The sequence below is a fragment of the Podarcis melisellensis genome (genome assembly GCF_964234715.1).
Source record: "Podarcis melisellensis genome assembly, chromosome: 5".
NCBI classification, from domain to species: domain Eukaryota; kingdom Metazoa; phylum Chordata; class Lepidosauria; order Squamata; family Lacertidae; genus Podarcis; species Podarcis melisellensis.
Window position 1 is genome coordinate 96413445 of NC_138537.1, and position 19601 is coordinate 96433045.

Below are 19601 nucleotides of genomic sequence, written 5' to 3' on the forward strand. Positions count from 1 at the left end.
CAAAAGGCGCAGGAGAATGCATAATGAAGAAGGAGGGGAAGCCTCGTGCACAAGCCGAATTCTCCCTGCAGTTCTTTAAGAAATCTTTCCCCCCCCCCACCTATTTTCTAAATACATTTTTATTGGCTGTTATTTTTTGTACTTCATTAGACCCAGTCTTACAAAATAAAACTTAATTGTACGGCCTTTGCACTCATTGGCTCGCAGACAGGAGAAGGTCTACTTCTTACCAAACACTGAAGTCCACTACCGTTTTCCCATTTTCATATACATCATGAGTCAAAGAACTAGAGACTTACGTTTTGAAAAGCTAAAGGTTCCAGAGAGTGAGTAAGTTCCCTCCACAACACATACACATGGTGACTTAGTTGAAAAGCTGGCTGAGATTATGAAGTTTCGCAACTTGGTTTATTGTCCAAGGTTTTGTTACTGTTCATCTTGGTTAGCTGTTTTCTTCCCCTTTGTGCTCTAATAACGGGGAAGTTACTAGTATGAATTGCCATTCTTCCATCCCAAGCTGGGAGAGTTGCAGAAATGAATACAAAAACATTTGCTTGCAGTGGATAAAACAAAGTCGCCCGGGGTGGACCCAAAGCAACTGGCTGCAGAGCTGCAAAAGGTTTCCCTGCAACAGGCTCCCTTGATGGCCTCCTCAGCAATGGAAAAGAGCTCCCATGCCCATTCTGGGACTACGTCAGCCAACTCAAGTTCTGTTCCTAGCCCTGGTCAGCCTGGTTCTCCTTCGGTCAGCAAGAAACGGCACAGTAGCAAGGTAGGAATTCGGTTGTTTTGGCTTTTTTGTGTATGAATGCAGAGGTGGGTATATGCATTTTCATATCGAGACCATAAGAAGCTTAAAGAAGAGATTCCAGTGTTCCCATGTTAGCAACAGGGGTACTGGGACTGCTTCACTCTGGCTGCGTTCTGAGCAGCTCGGGGGCACTGGCAGTCTGGAATGGCAAGGGAGGCATTTTGACATGTTCAGTTAAGACCCGTGTAATGCTTTGACTGAGCTAGCATCTCTTCTCGCTGATAATGAGGCATCACTAATAGGGCCTGTTTGGGGTTTCCTTGTGATTTCGATTTTGAGTATCACAACAGGGCTGTCACTTTGACCCACCAAATTTATTCAGAGTTCACGATGGCATTGAAGTACTCAAAAACTTTCTGAGGGTTGTGTTTCCTATTGATTGTACTTCAAGTAGATGAAGAGGGCCTGCAATGGGATTCAAAGGATTGCATGTGCAGCATTTAATGCATTCCTGTGTCTGCTGCAGAAAACTCTTGGGTGTGGTTTCATTTAGATTTCCTCTTGCTTTAAAATTCTGTTCTGTTACCATAGTTCTACAGCCTAGCAGTTCAAAATCACACCAGTGCAAGTAGATGAATAGTTACCGCTGAGGTGGGAAGGTAAACAACATTTCCATGCGCTTTGGCACTCGTCAAGGTCCTCCTTGCACCAGAAGTGGTTTAGTCATGCTGGCCACATGACCCGGAAAGCTGTCTGAGGACAAACACTGGCTCCCTTGGCCTGAAGTGAGATGAGCGCTGCACCCCATAGTCACCTTTGACTGAACTTAACCATCCAGGTTAAGTTACCTTTACTTTAGTTCTACAACAACAACAACAAAACAGTTCTTAGCAGAGAAGCTTGCCATCATGGTAATGACAGCCACCTCTGGCGAGTCCTGTAAGATTACTTTGACAAAGCTTCAATGTCTAAAGAACTGAAGAAAAGAAAGCAAATTACACAGCACAGAAAAGAGTTGACCTTTTGGTGCAATATACTGACCACACCCCGTGCTAGCCTGCTTATTCTTTTATCATTTGATGGATAATCATGTTGTCTAATTTTAAATGTCCTTTGAGAGTAATTAGTTGCTCTTTTCCACTTGAGTTGTGCTTATCTAAAGGAAAAACATTTGGTGATATTTACCAGCAGAAATTAGGCAAGAGTAGGTGACAAATATTGGAACGCTTGGCTGCTTAGGTCAGAGTTCTTGGCATGCAAAACTTGGGTTTCCATGGTATAACTAAAAAACTTGTACAGTGCTGACAATGACTTCTTCTTTTTGAAGTTTGTAGAATATCTAGCCCTTTTTGATCCTATCATGAATGAACATTGGTGTAGAGCTAAAGATCAAGAAAAAAAATGGTTTACTACCTAGGAAAGGATATCCAAAATTAGCTGATACAACTTCTAGTAGGTGCTATAAAGAAGAAACCTTTAGCTCAGGCAAACTTAGCCAAATACTACTCGATTATTAATTGCACACCTGGTGTTAGTCTTGTTGAACAAATGACAATGATTGCACGTTATGTTGATGAAATCAAATGATCTGCTAATGAGATGTCTGAGCCAGAGGTTATTGGGATTTGTTACATGAAAGAAGACCACGGGTGCCTTTATGACAGAAACTCTTCTTGGACCGATTGAGCAAATGGGATTACCAACTGAGAATCTGTTTGGAATGGGCAAAGTTATGAAAACATGAAAGGCCTGGACATAAATCCACCTGCCTTTTTATGCCCTGCTGTGCAAACTCTTTAAACTTTGTAGTAAATGATGCTGCTAAGTGTTGTCTGGAAGCAACTCATTTCTTCAGTTTGGTTCAAAGAATCATACACTCATTTCTCTGCATTGAATCTGAAGGACTGTTCAAAAGTGTTTTGTGATATTACATGAGGAGGAAAGTAAAAAAATCCTGTTTAGCCTCCCCAAGCTCTTCAGTGTATGCAAAGTAACTTCCTGCCTGGTTATTTTATATATGAGATTAAGCAGTATTAACATTTAGGCTTTGTTTTGATCTTGACATGTGTCATTTCAGTGATGTCATTTGCCCACAGAAGTCAAATTCTCATGTAAAGCGTCACATTCAAAACTTGTGTGGTCAATTTCATTTCAGTTACAATTTTTGTACCACCAAAGTCAGTAGTCTTAATCATGTAGGTGTAATAATGGTAGGAATAATGAGCGCAATGCTAGAAATATTCATAGCAAGAAATACTATTTAAAAATGAAATGATTTTCAACTGTGTTTCTGTGCTTCTTTCTTTGAATATGGCAGCCCACGGAAGGTACAAAGTCTGGTTCCCATCCAATTACTGGAGAAATTCAGGTAACAATCTAATATTAGCATTTATTCTCCTATAAATGGATAATAGAACAGAATTATCATTGTTTGATTCTTAGACTGCCAACATTGTACAAATTGTAAATCAATGCTAAAAATAGATTTTAAAAAATCAGTTGTGTGGAATGCAAATGCTGATGACTAATATTAATCCACTTGCTGCTTCCTGAGGAAGGGAAGAGCTATGAATTCAATTTTAATTTGAGGAATTGCACAGTGCACATCTATGCAAATTCCTGTATGAATGTTCCAGACGGGAATTCCATTATTCCTGTGCCATGATACAAAACTAAAAGTATAGGGTTGTATACAGTGCTTTTTTCTGGGGGTACGCAGGGGTACACTTACCCCTAAACATTTTGTGAATCTTTGTACTTTTGTCCATTTACTGTATTTATTTTTCCTCATTTGAACTATAAAATAGGGGTTTCTTGAGTCAAAAGAAGAGCACCCCTAAACATTTTTTTTAGAAAAAAGCACTGGTTGTATACAATGACATTGCTCAGCTGACAGTAAGACTTGTACCCACAAAAAGGGGAGGGAATCGATGTCCAGGGATATCCGCTCTTGCAAATTTGGGGAAAGGGCAAATCACCCTAAAATTCCTTCCTTCCTGATTCCTTTCCATCACCTGCAGCACTCTTGTCTACAACCCATAGTCGGGTTATGGAAAAAGAATAGACGCCTGCTGGTTTTGATCCAGAGTTCTGTGAGCAGAACTCGGCTCGTGGGACTCTTCCTGATTCCTACAGCTCCCAGTGCTTGCAGCAAAGTTGCTCCCGGACAGTGTGGGAGGTGGTGGGGAGGACTACAGGGGGAATCGAAGTGTGCCCGCTGGATCTCAGCCCCTTCCACAATCACAGAAGAGATACTCTCAGAACAACTCCTGTTCTTCCTGTTTCCTGTGATATACCGTATTTTTTGCTCTATAAGACTCACTTTTTCCCTCCTAAAAAGTAAGGGGAAATGTGTGTGCGTCTTATGGAGCGAATGCAGGCTGCGCAGCTATCCCAGGAGCCAGAACAGCAAGAGGGATCGCTGATTTTGCTGTGCAGTGATCCCTCTTGCTGTTCTGGCTTCTGGGATTCAGATTTTTTTTCTTTTTGTTTTCCTCCTCCAAAAACTAGGTGCGTCTTGTGGTCTGGTGCATCTTATAGAGCGAAAAATACGGTAGTTGCATTCTTCTTCTTTTGTTCAAATCAATAGTTACTTTGCTATAAACATTTGCAATGGGAGCAGGTCAATTGTTTTTAAGGGCTGGGATCCAAATAACTGCACAACTACTTCCTGCTATAGACCAGCCCCCCCCCCAATGCCAGACTGCAAACCACCTTGAGCACAGAGGGGGTGTCCCAAAGCAGTGTGTGATATGGCAGGGGAATTTGCTGGTCAAGGGAAGCAAAGTCAGAAATCCCACAGGGCATGCACATTGCATTTCTGTATTTTATGGTCCTGTAAATCACTATGGACCTGTGTTTAGCTGTGCAAAGAGGTATATAAATATAATTAACTGATTCAGGAGTGCTTAAAGAAAACAAAACCTTCAACTTGTAAATGACTACTGTATCTTAAGCGCCAATAAATCTCTGCCCCACTCTCAGCTTCTTGAAAGCAGAATAAATATAGGAAGAGAAGATTAGGAGTTCTAGAGATGCAAAGAGCTGCTTGGTAAACTCTCAGTACAGAAAAACGAACGAACAAACAATATAGATCAATATGACATAGTGCCCTTAAATAGATAAATGCTTACATTTACCAGAAGATTCTAAGATTTTAGAAGGATCTTTTTTTAAAAAAATAATGGTGCACATACAAACACATTACTGTCTGCTTTAGAAACTTTTCAGGCAAATATGCTTCTTTTCTCTTTAGAGGAAGATTAAACCATCTGCTTGAAACAAACTTCTTATGAGATTCATTTAGGAAAGCTATGAAGATGCATTACTGAATTTTAGTGTTGGGGAATGTTAAAAAGTAACCTGTAGTAATAGATATTACTTTGAAATGACATTATTTGAGAAATGATTAATGGCAACCAATGTTACGCTTAGCTTCAAATCAACTATGACAAGCACCTTGGCAATTTGATAATTCACATTCTTCAAGCAAGAAACCTTGTTCCCCGTGACAACAACGGCTATTCGGACCCGTTTGTCAAAGTTTATCTTCTGCCAGGAAGAGGGTAAGTGGAGGGGTGATTTCAACTACTAACAGCTGTTAACACAACAGGTTTCCCATTGTTGACCTTCAAGAGATCCATTTCTTATCAACTAATCTGAACACTCATTTCATGTGGGCTTCCCTGTCACCCTCTGCAAACTACAACAAGGCTGGTGGGCAAATTGTATTTTAGGAAAGCTTGTTCACCCACAGTTTGCTCATCTTTTGTATAAAGTGTAATCTCACGGTATACAAGTTGTACAAGTGACAATAAAGTATTTCGTATTTTCAGGAAGCTGCCTTAAGCTCAGTCTGTACACAACAGCAGCTCTCCAAGATTTCCGCAGGAGTCTCTCCCAACTCTTAGAGGTTTTTGTTCATTAAGGCATATATAAAAGGTAAAGGTAAAGGTACTCCTGCCCGTACGGGCCAGTCGTGACCGACTCTGGGGTTGCACGCCCATCTCACTTAAGAGGCCGGGGGCCAGTGCTGTCCGGAGACACTTCCGGGTCATGTGGCCAGTGTGACGAAGCTGCTCTGGCGAGCCAGCACCAGCGCAGCACACAGAAACGCCATTTACCTTCCCGCTAGTAAGCGGTCCCTATTTATCTACTTGCACCCAGGGGTGCTTTCAAACTGCTAGGTTGGCAGGCGCTGGGACCGAAAGATGGGAGCTCACCCCGCCGCGGGGATTCGAACCGCCGACCATGCGATCGGCAAGCCCTAGGCGCTGAGGTTTTACCCACAGCGCCACCTGCGTCCCTAGTAAGGCATATATAAATCTTGTCAAACCATTAAATGAACACTACCTGGAGTTGACTAACACACCACCAATTACATGCCCTCTTAAACAATCCAGTAGTAAAATCAGCAGCAACTAGGCCCTTGACAACCTCCTCCTAACAACAAAGGGACACAGCAAAGGGGTGGTGTCCGTAATATACAAAATACTACTCCAAAATCCCACAAACCCCCTAGATGTAATCAAAAAACAATGAGAGGACAACATAGGCTATGAGATTAACTCCATTCAGTGGACCAGAATGTGGACTAAACCTCCCTTTAAATCCATATCAACGAAAAGGAAAGAACTCCCTCTGAAACTCACTTACAGGTGGCAAAATATGTCAAAAAACAACAACACGACCTGGAGTTGCAAGGGATTGAACATGGGCCTTTTACCTGTAAGCATGTTAATTTTCTCTTAGAGAAGCCCATGGGAACATGGCTGGGAAACTGGAAAGCATTTAAATATAGTCAGGACTATGAAGGAAAAGACATAACACATATTTCAGAAATTTTATGTTAGATATATCTTCCATATTTAGTTGTCACTAATGATTATACCCTAGCTGAAGAACTGCTCAAATGTGTTACCAGATGATTTGAATGAACTCACCAGCCCCTTGCAAACATAAAGTTAAACTGTGATTTAGCATATGAGGATGAGCAAGAAGAAACCTTGGGCTTAATCTGTACCCTCCCTTCCTTCTGAGGGAAGAAAGTTTAGATCTTCTGTTTGTGGTTTTCAGGAAACCACAGCTTCCCATTATGTCTGAATATGGTGCATTGTGGCTTGTCCAAGCCATAGTTAGTTAATCCAAACTAGGATCAAACCATGGTTTAATATTATGGTTTGTAAACTCTTCATGGTTTGAACAACCTACAGTTCTCCATATTTAGACATGACTGGAATCTACCATTTGTACCAGGAATTAACGCTTTAAGCTTCCTCCACTCTTGTGTAAAGAGAGGAAAGAGACAGAGGGAGCCCAAGGATTGTACCTGCTTGTCCATTTAATGTTACAATGGTGCTTTAGCCTTATGTCTGAACCATCTAGTCTGATAGTAGCTATCTCTGATTACTGTTCCATGTTAAACTGCCTAGAGTGGTTAATGTTTCTATTTCTCATAATATATACACCCATCATTTCTTGTTTGCATAAAATGCTCTAAATATCTTCTCTCCCCTGGTTCTCTCTTCTTCTGCTTCTTGTTTGTTCCCATCATTCTTCAACACATTGTTGCCCTGGGGCCTTGCAGCCAAGTCATGGTAGTCCAGAATGCAAGGTAAAGTACATTAATATTCACTGATTCTCTGATTATTCTAAGCATGAAATACGTAATATCCTGGGCACGCAACTATAGTTTCCTAGAATTTCAGGGGCCTGTGAAGTAGGTGACATTTGCTGCTCGTGTCTAGTGCAGGTTAAATTTCTATCACACACAATTGCTATAGATACAAGCAACAAGCAATTGTTCCAGTAGCTTCAAGGTTCAGTGGGTGGGGAGTGGAACCAGTAGTTTAATTGTTATTTTAAGGACTGGAGATGGTGACCCTTCTTTTGATACGTGAGGAAGTAGTGATCTGAGGACTTGTCTTATATGTATTTTATTGAAATTTCTATAGGAGAGAATGCTGAAAAAATAGTTAATTGTGAATTCACCTGGTGTGGTTTTTTTCCTGCAAAAAAAAGAGTTATCAAAACTTTTTGGGCTTCTTTTGACACACTCCAGATGTTTCACCTGAGAATAAAACTCAGAATTTTCTCAAAATGTTACTTTAGGGAAAATCCAATGACAGTCTAGAGGTGGGCAAAACTACCTGTGAAAAATGTTACTAGTCTTGTGGGAGGTTTTCTGTTAGCTTTCATGGACATTTGCTTTTGGTGGAATGAGAGCAGCACATCTTAAACCCACTTTTTCTGACATGAATATTGTTCAATGCATACAGTTCTATTTAATTATCAGTCACTGCAATCCATTATATACTTGTTACCCGATGTAAAAATCTGCCTAGCAGGGAGTTCTCACTTTAAAATTGCACAGTGCCTTAAACATAGCTTTTAATTCTCTCTGGGATTTGCTTGATATTTCCTTGTTCCTGCTTTTAATATATTCATCTCACTGCTAATTAAATTATGCTTCTTTAAGGCTGATAGTGGTTGTAATGTCATACGCTACATTTGAACAGACACTGGTTGCATTGGGGACACCATTTGGCTGCAATTGCCAACCGTATAAATCCGATGTGGTGCCAGCAGCATACTACTGCAAATGCTTCTTTTTTCTGTTCTCTGTGCAATAATGCCATGCTCTTAAAGAGAATGCTATTTCTGGAGCAGAGCTGTTTTATCAGAATTCACTGTTTTGGGCAAATGAAGGAAGACAAGTCAGCTTTAGAACTATGAAATATTTCCAATGCTAATCTTAAAGTGAGAGCTGGACCATAAAGAAGGCTGATTGCCAAAGAATTGATGCTTTTGAATTATGGTGCTGGAGGAGACTCTTGAGAGTCCCATGGACTGCAAGAAGATCAAACCTATCTATTCTGAAGGAAATCAGCCCTGAGTGCTCACTGGAAGGACAGATCCTGAAGCTGAGGCTCCAATACTTTGACCACCTCATGAGAAGAGAAGACTCCCTGGAAAAGACCCTGATGTTGGGAAAGATGGAGGGCACAAGGAGAAGGGGACGACCGAGGATGAGATGGTTGGATATTGTTCTTGGAGCTACCAGCATGAGTTTCACCAAACTGCGTGAGGCAGTGGAAGACAGGAGTGCCTGGTGTGCTCTGCTCCATGGGGTCATGAAGAGTCGGACACAACTAAACAACTAAACAACAACAACAAATCTTAAAGGGCAGTCGTGTGAAAACAATGAAGTTCTGTAAAAGATATGTAGCGTCTCTCTTAAAATCTGACTATGGTGATTCTGGAGCAGTGAAGTGGTGGATCTGTAACCATTCAGCTTTCCTCAAAATGATATCTGATTAGATTATGTGATAGTGAAATGCAGCATGTGGTCTGGAACCATCATATTGTGATGGAAAAGGATGCCATCGGTTTTGTAATCTTAGCCTTCAGAAAACACAACACAATAAAATACATTGTAAATCAAATAATTCAGCAAAACCTCTGAAATGCCCTATAGAAAAAGGAGCTTCGAAGCCTGCTTTAAAGGATCAATATTAAATTAGTGTTTCTATCATTAACAGGATGGATCTTGCATCAGAGCTTCCCTTTCATGTTTTTTAGGGATGACTCTCCTATGATTAAAGATGAGAAAATAATACAGAGAATTAAACCCATCTCAGCTTGATAGCCGGAAGGAAGTTGTTCAAGAAAACCAATACATCATTATTTACTCTTACAATTCGAAAGGCTGTTGTAAACAAACAGGAGCAATTTGTAAATGCAACCAAGATATTTGTATTGTTGTCAGTCACAGGCAACAGAGGTTGGGAGGTTTCTTAGTAGACAGGCTGCAAATTCAAAAGTTTTATTTTAAAGACTGAATTGGGAGATTGTTCAGCAGAAGATTATCATTTACATCAGATCAACTGGAATTATTCCGTGCCAGCCTGAATGATTGGTTTATTTATTTTTATCAGTTGCACTGAAATTGTTTCTGCCTTGGAGCAGGTGGAGACAAGTATAAGTAATGACATGTTTTGTTCCTTTGTTCCACTTCAGTGTCGAGAACAAGAGGAGGACTAAATATGTGCAGAAAAGCTTGAATCCTGAATGGAACCAGACAGTCATTTATAAAAATATATCCATGGAGCAGGTATGTGACTGTAAGAGATATCGCATTGCAGGTGTGGTCTAATTCTGCTTCTGACTGTTCTCTAATGATGTCCTACACTTCTAAGAGTCTGTCTGTACTAAACTATTTCAACTTTGCCTGCCAGACTCCCCTGACCATATGAACTTACCTGATTTCTGTTGCTTAAAAGAAGCATCCCAGCCTTTTCTGCTATCCCCTCCCTCATCTCAGATCTATTTGCATAGCTAGCCATTAACATGCCTCTCTATAAAGGGAAAAACTCTCTGCCGGCCACTGGCTGTTCACCCCCTATGAGTGTGTAAATGAAATTTAGATTCTTTTCCCCAAGGTGCATCACTTTACACTTACACTGAGTTGCATTTCTCATTTTCCTGCCCATTCGCTCCCTTTGAAGAGGTTTATTTGGAGCTCTTCAAAATCTCATTTTGTTTTAAGCTCTCTGAACAATTAGATGCTCTCAACAAACTTGGTTACCTCACTGCTCACCCATAATGCTAAATCATTTATGATCAAGTTAAAAAACACAGGTACCTTGGGGAATTGTGCTTTCTACATCTCTCCATTGGCAGAAGACTCCACTAACTGTAATCTCTGCTTCCTATTTCTGAGCTAGTTACTGATCCCCAGTAGGATGTCTCCTCCTATTCCATGACTGCTAGGCTTGCTCAGGAGTCTTTGGTGAGATACTCTGTCAAAAGCTTTTTGAAACTCTAAGTGCATAATGTCCACTGAATCATCTCCTATCTGTACACTTGCTGACACTTGCAAAAACTGCTATAGGTTATGTAATAGACAGGACTTAGCCTTCCAGAAGCCATGCTGGTGCTGCTTCAGCAAGACTTGTTCTTATGTGCTTGGTAATTTTATCTCTAACATTTCCAGTTTTCCTGTAATAGACGTTAAGCCAATTGGCCCACAATTTCTGATTTTAAAATGCACTTTGTTTCCATGTCGGTGTTTTAGCTCCCTCCCTAGACCATGTAAAAGTGGTTTGCACCCATCAGTGGTTATGGTTCAATGACAGAAGTGAAAGGCTGATTTCTTGGATTTCTGTCCTACCCAGGACAATGTGAATGTGCCTAATAATTGGTTCAGTAATAGCTTATTGTGTGGAGGAAAATGTCAGTGTATTACGGCTCCAAGTTTTTAATGAATTTAATGGTTAGATTAGTCAACAAAGGTTCTATTGATTAATCAGTGGGGGCAAATTCTAATTAGTGAAACAAAGCAAGCATACTTTTTATTTTGGAGCCATCTGCTCTAGTTCTGGTGTGTTACCTGCAAGAGGTAATGAAAAAGAAAATACTGAGATGGCCTTCTAATGAGTGGTCATGTTCCAATTTGTAAATGATCTCATGATACTTTCCATATTTCATGAAGCCATCTGTGCTGAAAGTTTGGTAATATACAAATTTATTTAAATATGGAGGCTTAATGAGTAGAAAGAGAAACAATTTAAACTTTCTAAATTGCTTTAGAGCCCTGAAATTTACCCACAGTTCTTGATTAAAGGGTGTATGGTGTGGTTTTAGTTGGAGGAAGCTGTCCAAAGTTGGGATTTGAAGCCAATCTAATTTCTGTTGAGGTGATAAACTTACAGCTGGACTGTACCTGCCACTTCAGACCGCAGGTGTCAGCTCACAGGACTGGATGCTTCTCCATACCCACAACAGCAAAAGCAAACAAACAAACCTTCTACATAGGAGAAGGGTTCAAATTTAGCCTTCTCTATATATTGATGTGGCAGATAATCAAGTCATGTGAGCGGCTATCTGTGGTCTGAATAAGGGATGTAAGGAAGCAGTGATTTCTGCCCCATCCTGTGTTCATTGCAACCAGCGTTGTTTCTCTTCAACAGTACGCTTTGTACATCTCCATCCAGACCAAGGTGAGCAAGGTCTTATCAGAGCTGAAGGACACATCTGAGCAGGCAGAAACAGATGGAGTACAGAGCCAGGCCAATGACAAGGGTGGCCTAGAGACACTTCCAAGGGCCAGATAGAGAAGTCTGAGGAATCACATTTGGCTCCCAGACTTGAGGGTCACCACCCCTGAACTCCTGGTTTCTTTCTCCACCCTCTGTGCCCACCTACTGTTGGATAAAACTAGGGCCTGGCTTGCTCCAGCAGCCAGAACGAGGGACAGTCTGGAGTTTGGGCAGCTACAGACCCTTCCTGTGCCTTGGACTGTTCAAAGAGACTTTTGGTATAGGTCAGAGGTGGGAAACCTGTGGCCCTCTAGAGATTGCTGGACTCTGACTTCTATTAGCTCCAGCCCACGTTACAAGACTTCCCCGTTTGTGCAGATTTCTAGGCAGGTGGCAAAAGTGTAGTATGATTTCCCTCACCATTTCACAGGACATTAGTGATGGCTGGTTCACCAAATATTATGTGCAACGTGTTAAGTTACCTCTTGGCAAACAGCTAGCTACATGGACCCATCATTTTGTTTGAACTGGTATAGCTTGAGGTACTAGGGGCGTCCAAGATGTCTCATCTTTAGTCTATTGAATAGTGTATATGGATGGGAACATCTGAGACATTTCTTGAAGCCATGTTTGTGCAAAGACTGAATCCCAATTGCTACCTTTTTGGCATATACTATATTATGCAGGTTCGCTTTGAACGTGCACAGCCTTCTGAGGAAACTCTGAGGCTTAATAGCTGTTGATATGCTTGTCCTCAATCCTAAGATAAAGGAGGAGGGAGAAGATCTGAAAAGCACTCTTTGAAATTATTCAGCCATGTCTCACTGTGAATACCAATGCATTTTGACTTTGCCCAGAACACAGTAAAATCTACTCACTGGTGCTGAGCACTGAGGGAAGACATATAGATGCTATCAACTTTTTAAAAGTCACACTGTGGGCTTTGTATTGGGAGCACAGCCAAGCTGGGCAAAATAACTCCTCCAAGCTTGCATAGAACCTCGGCCGAGCTCATCTGTCTTGATATCAACTTTCAGCTTTACCCGAAATGAATTTTCTGAGTTCAAGGTTGATGGGAGGACAATAATTGCCTGGCTGTCATATTGAAAAAGAACGGGGGGTGCCGGCAGATGGCAACAAGCAAAGCATGCTTTATGGATTTGGTGCCAGATTCATGAAGGGGATTGAAATTAATTATCTTTTGATATTAACTGCAGCTGAAGAAGAAGACCCTGGAAGTTACTGTCTGGGACTATGATAGATTCTCCTCTAACGACTTCCTGGGTGAGGTGAGTATCCCTTATTTCTTGCTTCACTGCCTTCCCTCGCATGACATAGTAGTCATCTAAGAGTAGACTCATATGATGCATTTTTCATCCAGATGAGTAATTCTGATGTTCCTTGGATGCATGTTTCTGTGGAGAAAGGTAGGAAATCACAGATATAACCAGCAGCAATAGCTATGGCATTTCTCCAGATGCTGCCATTGTGGGAATTGAAGCTGACTCGACTCAGTTCAGACATCATGATAAACCATAGTTAAGGAAGCTTACCTATGGTATGGTGGTGTGGTGTCTGAATTAACAAACTATGGTCTGTGACTGGCTGGTAAACAAACTATGGTTTCGCAAATCATGGTTTGCGCTAACCCTGGTTCAATTGACAAACTATGGTTGCAACTACCATTCCTCTTCCAGAGGCTGCTGCGCCAAGAGAAAAGCTCTAGGGATGCATCCACCCCACAAATATAAATCACTCATAAAGCACTTTTGCTGTTTTACCATTCACAGGAGAACCTTGGGCATTGGGAGTTTTTTGAGGACTACAGGACTTACAATCTCCAAGGCTGACGTTTGTGGTGTGGATGCATGTTTTGTAGTTGCCTCAGAATAGGAATATGTCTTTTTACTTACGGTATTCTGTAAAACACCATGTACAATAATATTGATGATGACGACAACAGATATGGAAACATTAGGAAGAAAGGAACGATTGAAATTATTTTAGCCCTCAGCCTTTTTTGCTTTTGCTTTTAAATGTCTCTGTTATTATATGGCATGCCGTGTATAATTCTGGGAGTCTGTTTAGCATTCTCCACTGTTTCGACTGGAGAAACTCTTGAGCTAACGCACACGTAAGCCAGATCGGAATCAGACATTGTAAGGTGTTCAGTAACAAAATAATTTGCTCTCTGTATCCTCACATAGGTATTAATTGAGCTTTCTAGTGCCTCTCAGTTGGACAATACTCCTCGGTGGTACACTCTGAAGGAGCAGAGTGAAAGCATTGACCATGGGAAATCCCACTCTGGACAGAACAGCCAGCAGTCCCCCAAACCGTCTGTCATCAAAAGCAGAAGCCACGGGATTTTCCCTGACCCATCAAAGGGTAGGAAATATTTTATCTGTGTGTGCTATAACTGTGTGGGTTATAACTTTTTTACAACTTCATGTTCCCAAGTAGCTTAGTTAGATGAACTTTTACCTAAAAACAAAGAAATGAGCTGTCATTTCCGAATCTTTTTTGGGGGCTGGGAGTCACCCCAAAATCTATAAATCAGTTTTTGCATATGTAACTGTATAATGCATTATGTGATATGCACAACATGTATTATAATACAGGGAACTTGCAGTTCTTCTAATATAATAATCTTTTGTGCATTGTACATTGCTTCTCATTGCTTAGAATAAATAGAGGTTGAAGTTTGTCTTTGTCTCCCGCATGTCTTTGATAACCATTATATTTCCCCTGCAGATATGCAGGTGCCCACCATTGAGAAGTCCCACAGCAGTCCAGGAAGCTCCAAATCTTCCTCTGAAGGACACCTGCGCTCTCATGGGCCTTCGCGGAGCCAAAGCAAAACCAGCGTCACTCAAACGCACCTTGAAGATGCTGGGGCAGCCATCGCCGCTGCTGAAGCAGCTGTCCAACAGCTCCGCCTTCAACCAAGTAAAAGACACAAATAAAATTCCTCAGCATGGCAGCTTAATGTTCAACTGTTGCCTTCCTCCCCGCCCCCCTCCTTCGCTTCCCCCCCCCCCAAACTCTTTCCCGGCTGGGCTTTTCTTTCTGCTCTTAGCACAATGTGTGTTCCACCTGTTCAGTGTTCTCTCCGTGTGTGTCTGTGTGTAGATCCACATAAATATAATAATTCCTCCTATTTAGAAGTCCTCTTTTATTTGCATAGAATGCAGTAGAACTGGCTGTTTCTCTACTGGGGTCTCCATTTGTCCACATCTTGTGGTAAAATTCTGCTGTGTGCTGTTGCTTTGGTGCCACTAAATGCCTCAACCATAATTCAAACTTCATAGACTTGGTTTCCAGCCTCCTAAGTAAGATCCTGCAGTTTAGCAAGGAACACAGATTGCTAACATTAGGAAGCAAATGAGAAAGAGATGTATTGGGCAATGTCACCCTTTGCAGCTCAAAGACCTTAAGAATGTCATAAGACTTTCCTGGAAAAAGGTTGTTCACTGCTGATAAATGTTGACAGTTTTAATCTTTGGACAGGATTATTTGAAGCAACAGATGTTTTCTTAGGTCAATAGCATTTTTGTGGAGCACAAAAATCAACATATAGATAATTACTGAGGAAATATTGGTAACGTTAACAGCCATATCATTAGCTCTGCTAGAGTGACATTATATAGGGGTGGGTTTGATTTTGTTGTTGTTCTTAGTCTGCAGTGAGGTTGTACAATTACAACTTTTACATACCCCCCTCCCGTCACAGAATTACAGGTTGAGGCTTTAGTCACCTGCAAATTAATATAATCCAACTGTAGCGTCATTGTGTTTGTCTCCATGATTATTTGGTGTGCCATATAATCAGCATTGCATATTGCAGAAAGCAGAAAATAAATTTCCCTCCATCTTCTTCATTGTTGTTAATGAAAAAGAAACAGCCAGTTTAATTACCCTTTAATGCTGTGCATGTGGTGTCTCTTTGGTCTCTGAAGACACTTTGCCTATTTAAATCCAGAAGAGAAAACCCCCCACTTGTGTTTGCATGACTAACATTTAAGCTGGTTCCATCTGAGGATACATACTCTGGGTTTCCATTCCACCTACACTGCCACAGCAGCACATAAAAGCGGTCAGTCTAATCATGCAAGGAAGCAGCACAGACACAGCATAGCAGGAGTCCTCCCCATTCAAAGAACTCAGTCTGACAATCTGCCTTCACCAGCCAGTGACAACAAAGACCAAAGCCAACTAGCCCTCAGGAAAGTGATGTCTGATGGACCGGCCAAGCCTGAAGGAGGTGAGCCCAAAGACATGGCCAAGAAGTCAGCCTTAACCAAATGCCTTCTTGCCATGCCTGATAATTCATCCTTACACATTGAACTTATCTCTCCAGCCCTCTCTGCGGTATTCAGGTTGGGTTGAAAAACCCTAGGCCCATCTTACGGCTAATGTGCAAACCCCATTTTGAAAGAGTGTGCTGAGTCCAAAGTATAGAACGTTCTGAGACAGGGAAGCTCCAGCAGCACAAAAAAATGGGGCTAACTGGGCTCACACTGCCTACTAAATGGCATGCGTTTAACATAAATTGCTTAAGCATGATTCAACCATTCTTTTTATTTGAGTAAAGACTAGCATGGCACACTGGGATTTCAACTTGGACACAGCATTGGTTGTTGTTATCATTTGTACATCTAGTGTGTTTTCACCTGTGAAAGTTCACAGCAAGGAAGAAGAAGAAGAAGGGGAGGAGGAGGAGGAGGAGGAGGAGGAGAAGGAGGAGGAGGAAGAAGAAGAAGAAGAAGAAGAAGAAGAAGAAGAAGAAGAAGAAGAAGAAGAAGAAGAAGAAGAAATGATGTTCCTATTGACATGACACATAAAGCTATATCTACATTCAAAAGTTTCCTAGTTTGTCTCAGAAGGAGTCATGGTCCTTTCCATAGATTTTGGAGTATTTTTAGGACAAAACTGCTCCTTGGGGATAGGGACTGCTGCTCAATGGATGTAAACTCTGAAAACGATAGTGTTCGTTCCCTGGAGGTTCCTGGACGGCAGACCTGGCATGAATTAGAGAGATCTGCAAGTTGTAGGAAACATCCCTTACCGGGACTGCTCTCTGGGAACCCCAGGAATAGAAATTCACAGTAAGAATTTCCATATCTCTCATGTTCATTTCTCTGAGAACCATTTCAGACATGGGGAGGAGAAGAAGTCCTGTTACATGCTCACTTAACTCTTCTCAATCATGTCTGAAGGGGAGGTTTTACATCTCCTTACCCCAGGAATGGAATGATCTCTCTGAAATAGGGGATGCACAATTTGCCATTGGACCTGACAGAGAAATTTGGGTGACGAAAACATGACCAGAGTTCAAACTAGGGAGTGGGCATAGGCATGCCAAGCATAGCTGCTCCCACCTCAGCCTTCATGTGCTGATCAGGAGGGGCTGAAGGAGACTTGTCAGTGCAGTCAAGTGATCATGCCTGCAAGCACCCCTGGAGCCATTATCAAGGTTCCTGGTGGTCAGGAAGCTTGTGTGCCCAGCCCAGTGTGTTTACAAGGCCTCTTCAGACCTTTCTACTCAACATGAGAAGTTCAGGGGTGCGGTGTGTGTGCCCAGCTTGTGTGGGGACATTTTGGGTGGAGGCATTGTGTATGTGCCTACTCCCCCGCCCCAGTTTAAGCCCTCGTGTATTCTCCTGAACACATGAAAAAGGCTGTGGTGATCCACTGATCCACATTCAATCTTTCTCCCACTGGTCTTATGGTGTGGCTGCAGTCCCCTTGGGGGACTGGAATGGTTATGGGAGTCTCGTCTTAGTTTCAAGCTGAAGCAGTGCATTCAAATATAGCATCTCCTTGGTGATCATTAAGAAAAGAAGACCAGGGCTTCCCACCAGCTATTTTAGCAACCAAAGTTTCTTCTGCTTGGAAGATGGAGAGAGGCTGTCTCTGCAAAGGATGCTGAACTGCAGAGAATGAGCACCTGTCGCATCAACTGGCTGGCTCTCTCTAGGCAAACACTCTTTGGACTACCAAACTCAACAAACACAAGCTCTGGATACAAAAGCAGTGTCAAAGTTACAGAAAATCATTTCTTTTGAATAGATCTTTCGGTGTTGTCCTTATCCAACTGTGGAAGAGCATCATTAGCCTCTAATGCATTGATTTATTGATTGTCTTTCTACTTAGGTCAGGACCCTTTGGGGGGAGGGGGTATCATTGTCAACTAAAGTCTGGTCCCCAAGCTACTTCTCACAAGGCGAATTTACCACATCAGTTTCATGTGGTGAACATTCTGTTTGACTGACCCTACATATGATGAGAGAGTGCTTTTTCCATGGCAGGAACCCACCCAAAACTATCATGTGACTTGATATCATAAATACTAGCTCTCACCATATGAGGTTCTTTTAAACTAAAAATTCATCACGTGAAACGGGTGCATTAAAATTACAGCAGAAGAGTCCAAAGGTCATATGAGAATCAGGCATAAGAAAGTGATTTTGTAGGCAACATGACTGCAGATAAGCGGGTTCTTGAGCTCATGCTTAAAGTTGGAAATGGGACTTTTCTAAATTGCATGAGAAACCGACACATCTAGGGAAGTTGTTTCACTGCAGAATTTGCTTCTGAACACATAAGAAACCAGCACATGCCATGTGAAGACCAATGGGTTGGTACAGTGGCTGAAGTGGTTGCCCAGCAGTCCATTTGTCCCTTAACATTGTCTCTCCATTCAAGTAAAGCCTGAATAGGTCCTGAAAGTGATTTCTCAAAGACTTTCCAGTCAGCTTCATGGCAGTGTGGGGATTTGAACACAGGTCTTCTCTATCCGCTAAATCAAGATTACCTCACTGGCAGTGGAGCACAGAAAGAGTCCCTTTTTGCATTTTTGGAGTTTCAGTTTTCTTACTTCTGTGCTTTAGCCCTGCATATAGATTGTTGTTTGTTTATTTTTTGTTTATTTGTTTTGTTTTGTTTTGTTTGTTTTGGTACTGAATTGCTTTTAGGACAACCATTATGACGGTGCAGGGAGAGAGGAGTTCATATCAATCTGATCCTTTCCTGTTCAGAGCTATTTCAAAAACCAGGGACTCTCTGGCATATTCAGTCATTGCTTTGCAAGAATCCTTCATACTGTAAATAAATTTGCTGCTCAATAAACCTTCTTTGTAATAGGCTTCTCAGTACCCAATTCCCAGAAAAATTAAATGGGCTTTGTCACCGCCAAAAAAGAAACAATTTTCAGAGAGCCAACCCATTATTCAGTCTATAGACATCAATAATCTGTAGCTGTCGCTGGGCTCTGCTTTTTGCTGTTTGAGTGCTGTCACATTTCAGTGCTCTTGCTTTCGCTAGGTACTCTCCCACCTTTCTAAGGTGACATGCAATTTCATGAAATTGCTCAGATGCTTTATCTGAAAACTCCCATTTGGCAAATGTATTGGGCTGTGACCTGAACCTTTGGAGCATATGGAAACGAGTTGTTGGCAAAGCTTTGGAGTATCATGGCCCTAGCTTGTGATACACTATCATAAACCTATAAGCCGTAGCTGGAGCACATTTTTTAAGAAACAACAACAGCAACCCACAACATATATACATATATTAATCAATGTGTATTTTCTAGAAAGCGCAATATCTGTTTTAGTTTTTAGTGGCGTTGTATTGTCCTGGGCAATAGTGTTGCTCAAATGTACACTGCTGCAGTTAACCATTGACAAGAATTATTTTGTATGACATTGCAGCTTCGCATATTTCTCAGTTTGCCCCAAATGAGAAAGGTAACAAGCATGGAGACATCAAAATAAGAAATGAATATAATTTTGTGGGTGGGTGAGGGA

General features: G+C 41.5%; 1 protein-coding gene across 5 annotated transcripts in view; it reads left to right on the plus strand.

Moving 5' to 3' along the window:
• Positions 1–19601, plus strand: part of PCLO (piccolo presynaptic cytomatrix protein) — a gene marked incomplete at its 5' end in the record, with an annotated part of 247616 nt that overhangs the window by 194601 nt on the left and 33414 nt on the right. For 2 of the 5 annotated variants that reach the window (XM_081911645.1, XM_081911649.1), the window contains 9 exons: positions 561–772; positions 3069–3119; positions 5186–5316; positions 7338–7364; positions 9770–9863; positions 13008–13079; positions 13998–14178; positions 14545–14739; positions 15872–16054. In XM_081911645.1, the coding sequence (XP_081767771.1) occupies positions 561–772; positions 3069–3119; positions 5186–5316; positions 7338–7364; positions 9770–9863; positions 13008–13079; positions 13998–14178; positions 14545–14739; positions 15872–16054 (1146 nt within the window). Of the gene's footprint in view, positions 1–560; positions 773–3068; positions 3120–5185; positions 5317–7337; positions 7365–9769; positions 9864–13007; positions 13080–13997; positions 14179–14544; positions 14740–15871; positions 16055–19601 lie in introns of those variants that run through there. The other 3 variants (XM_081911646.1, XM_081911647.1, XM_081911648.1) reach the window with 3 other exon arrangements.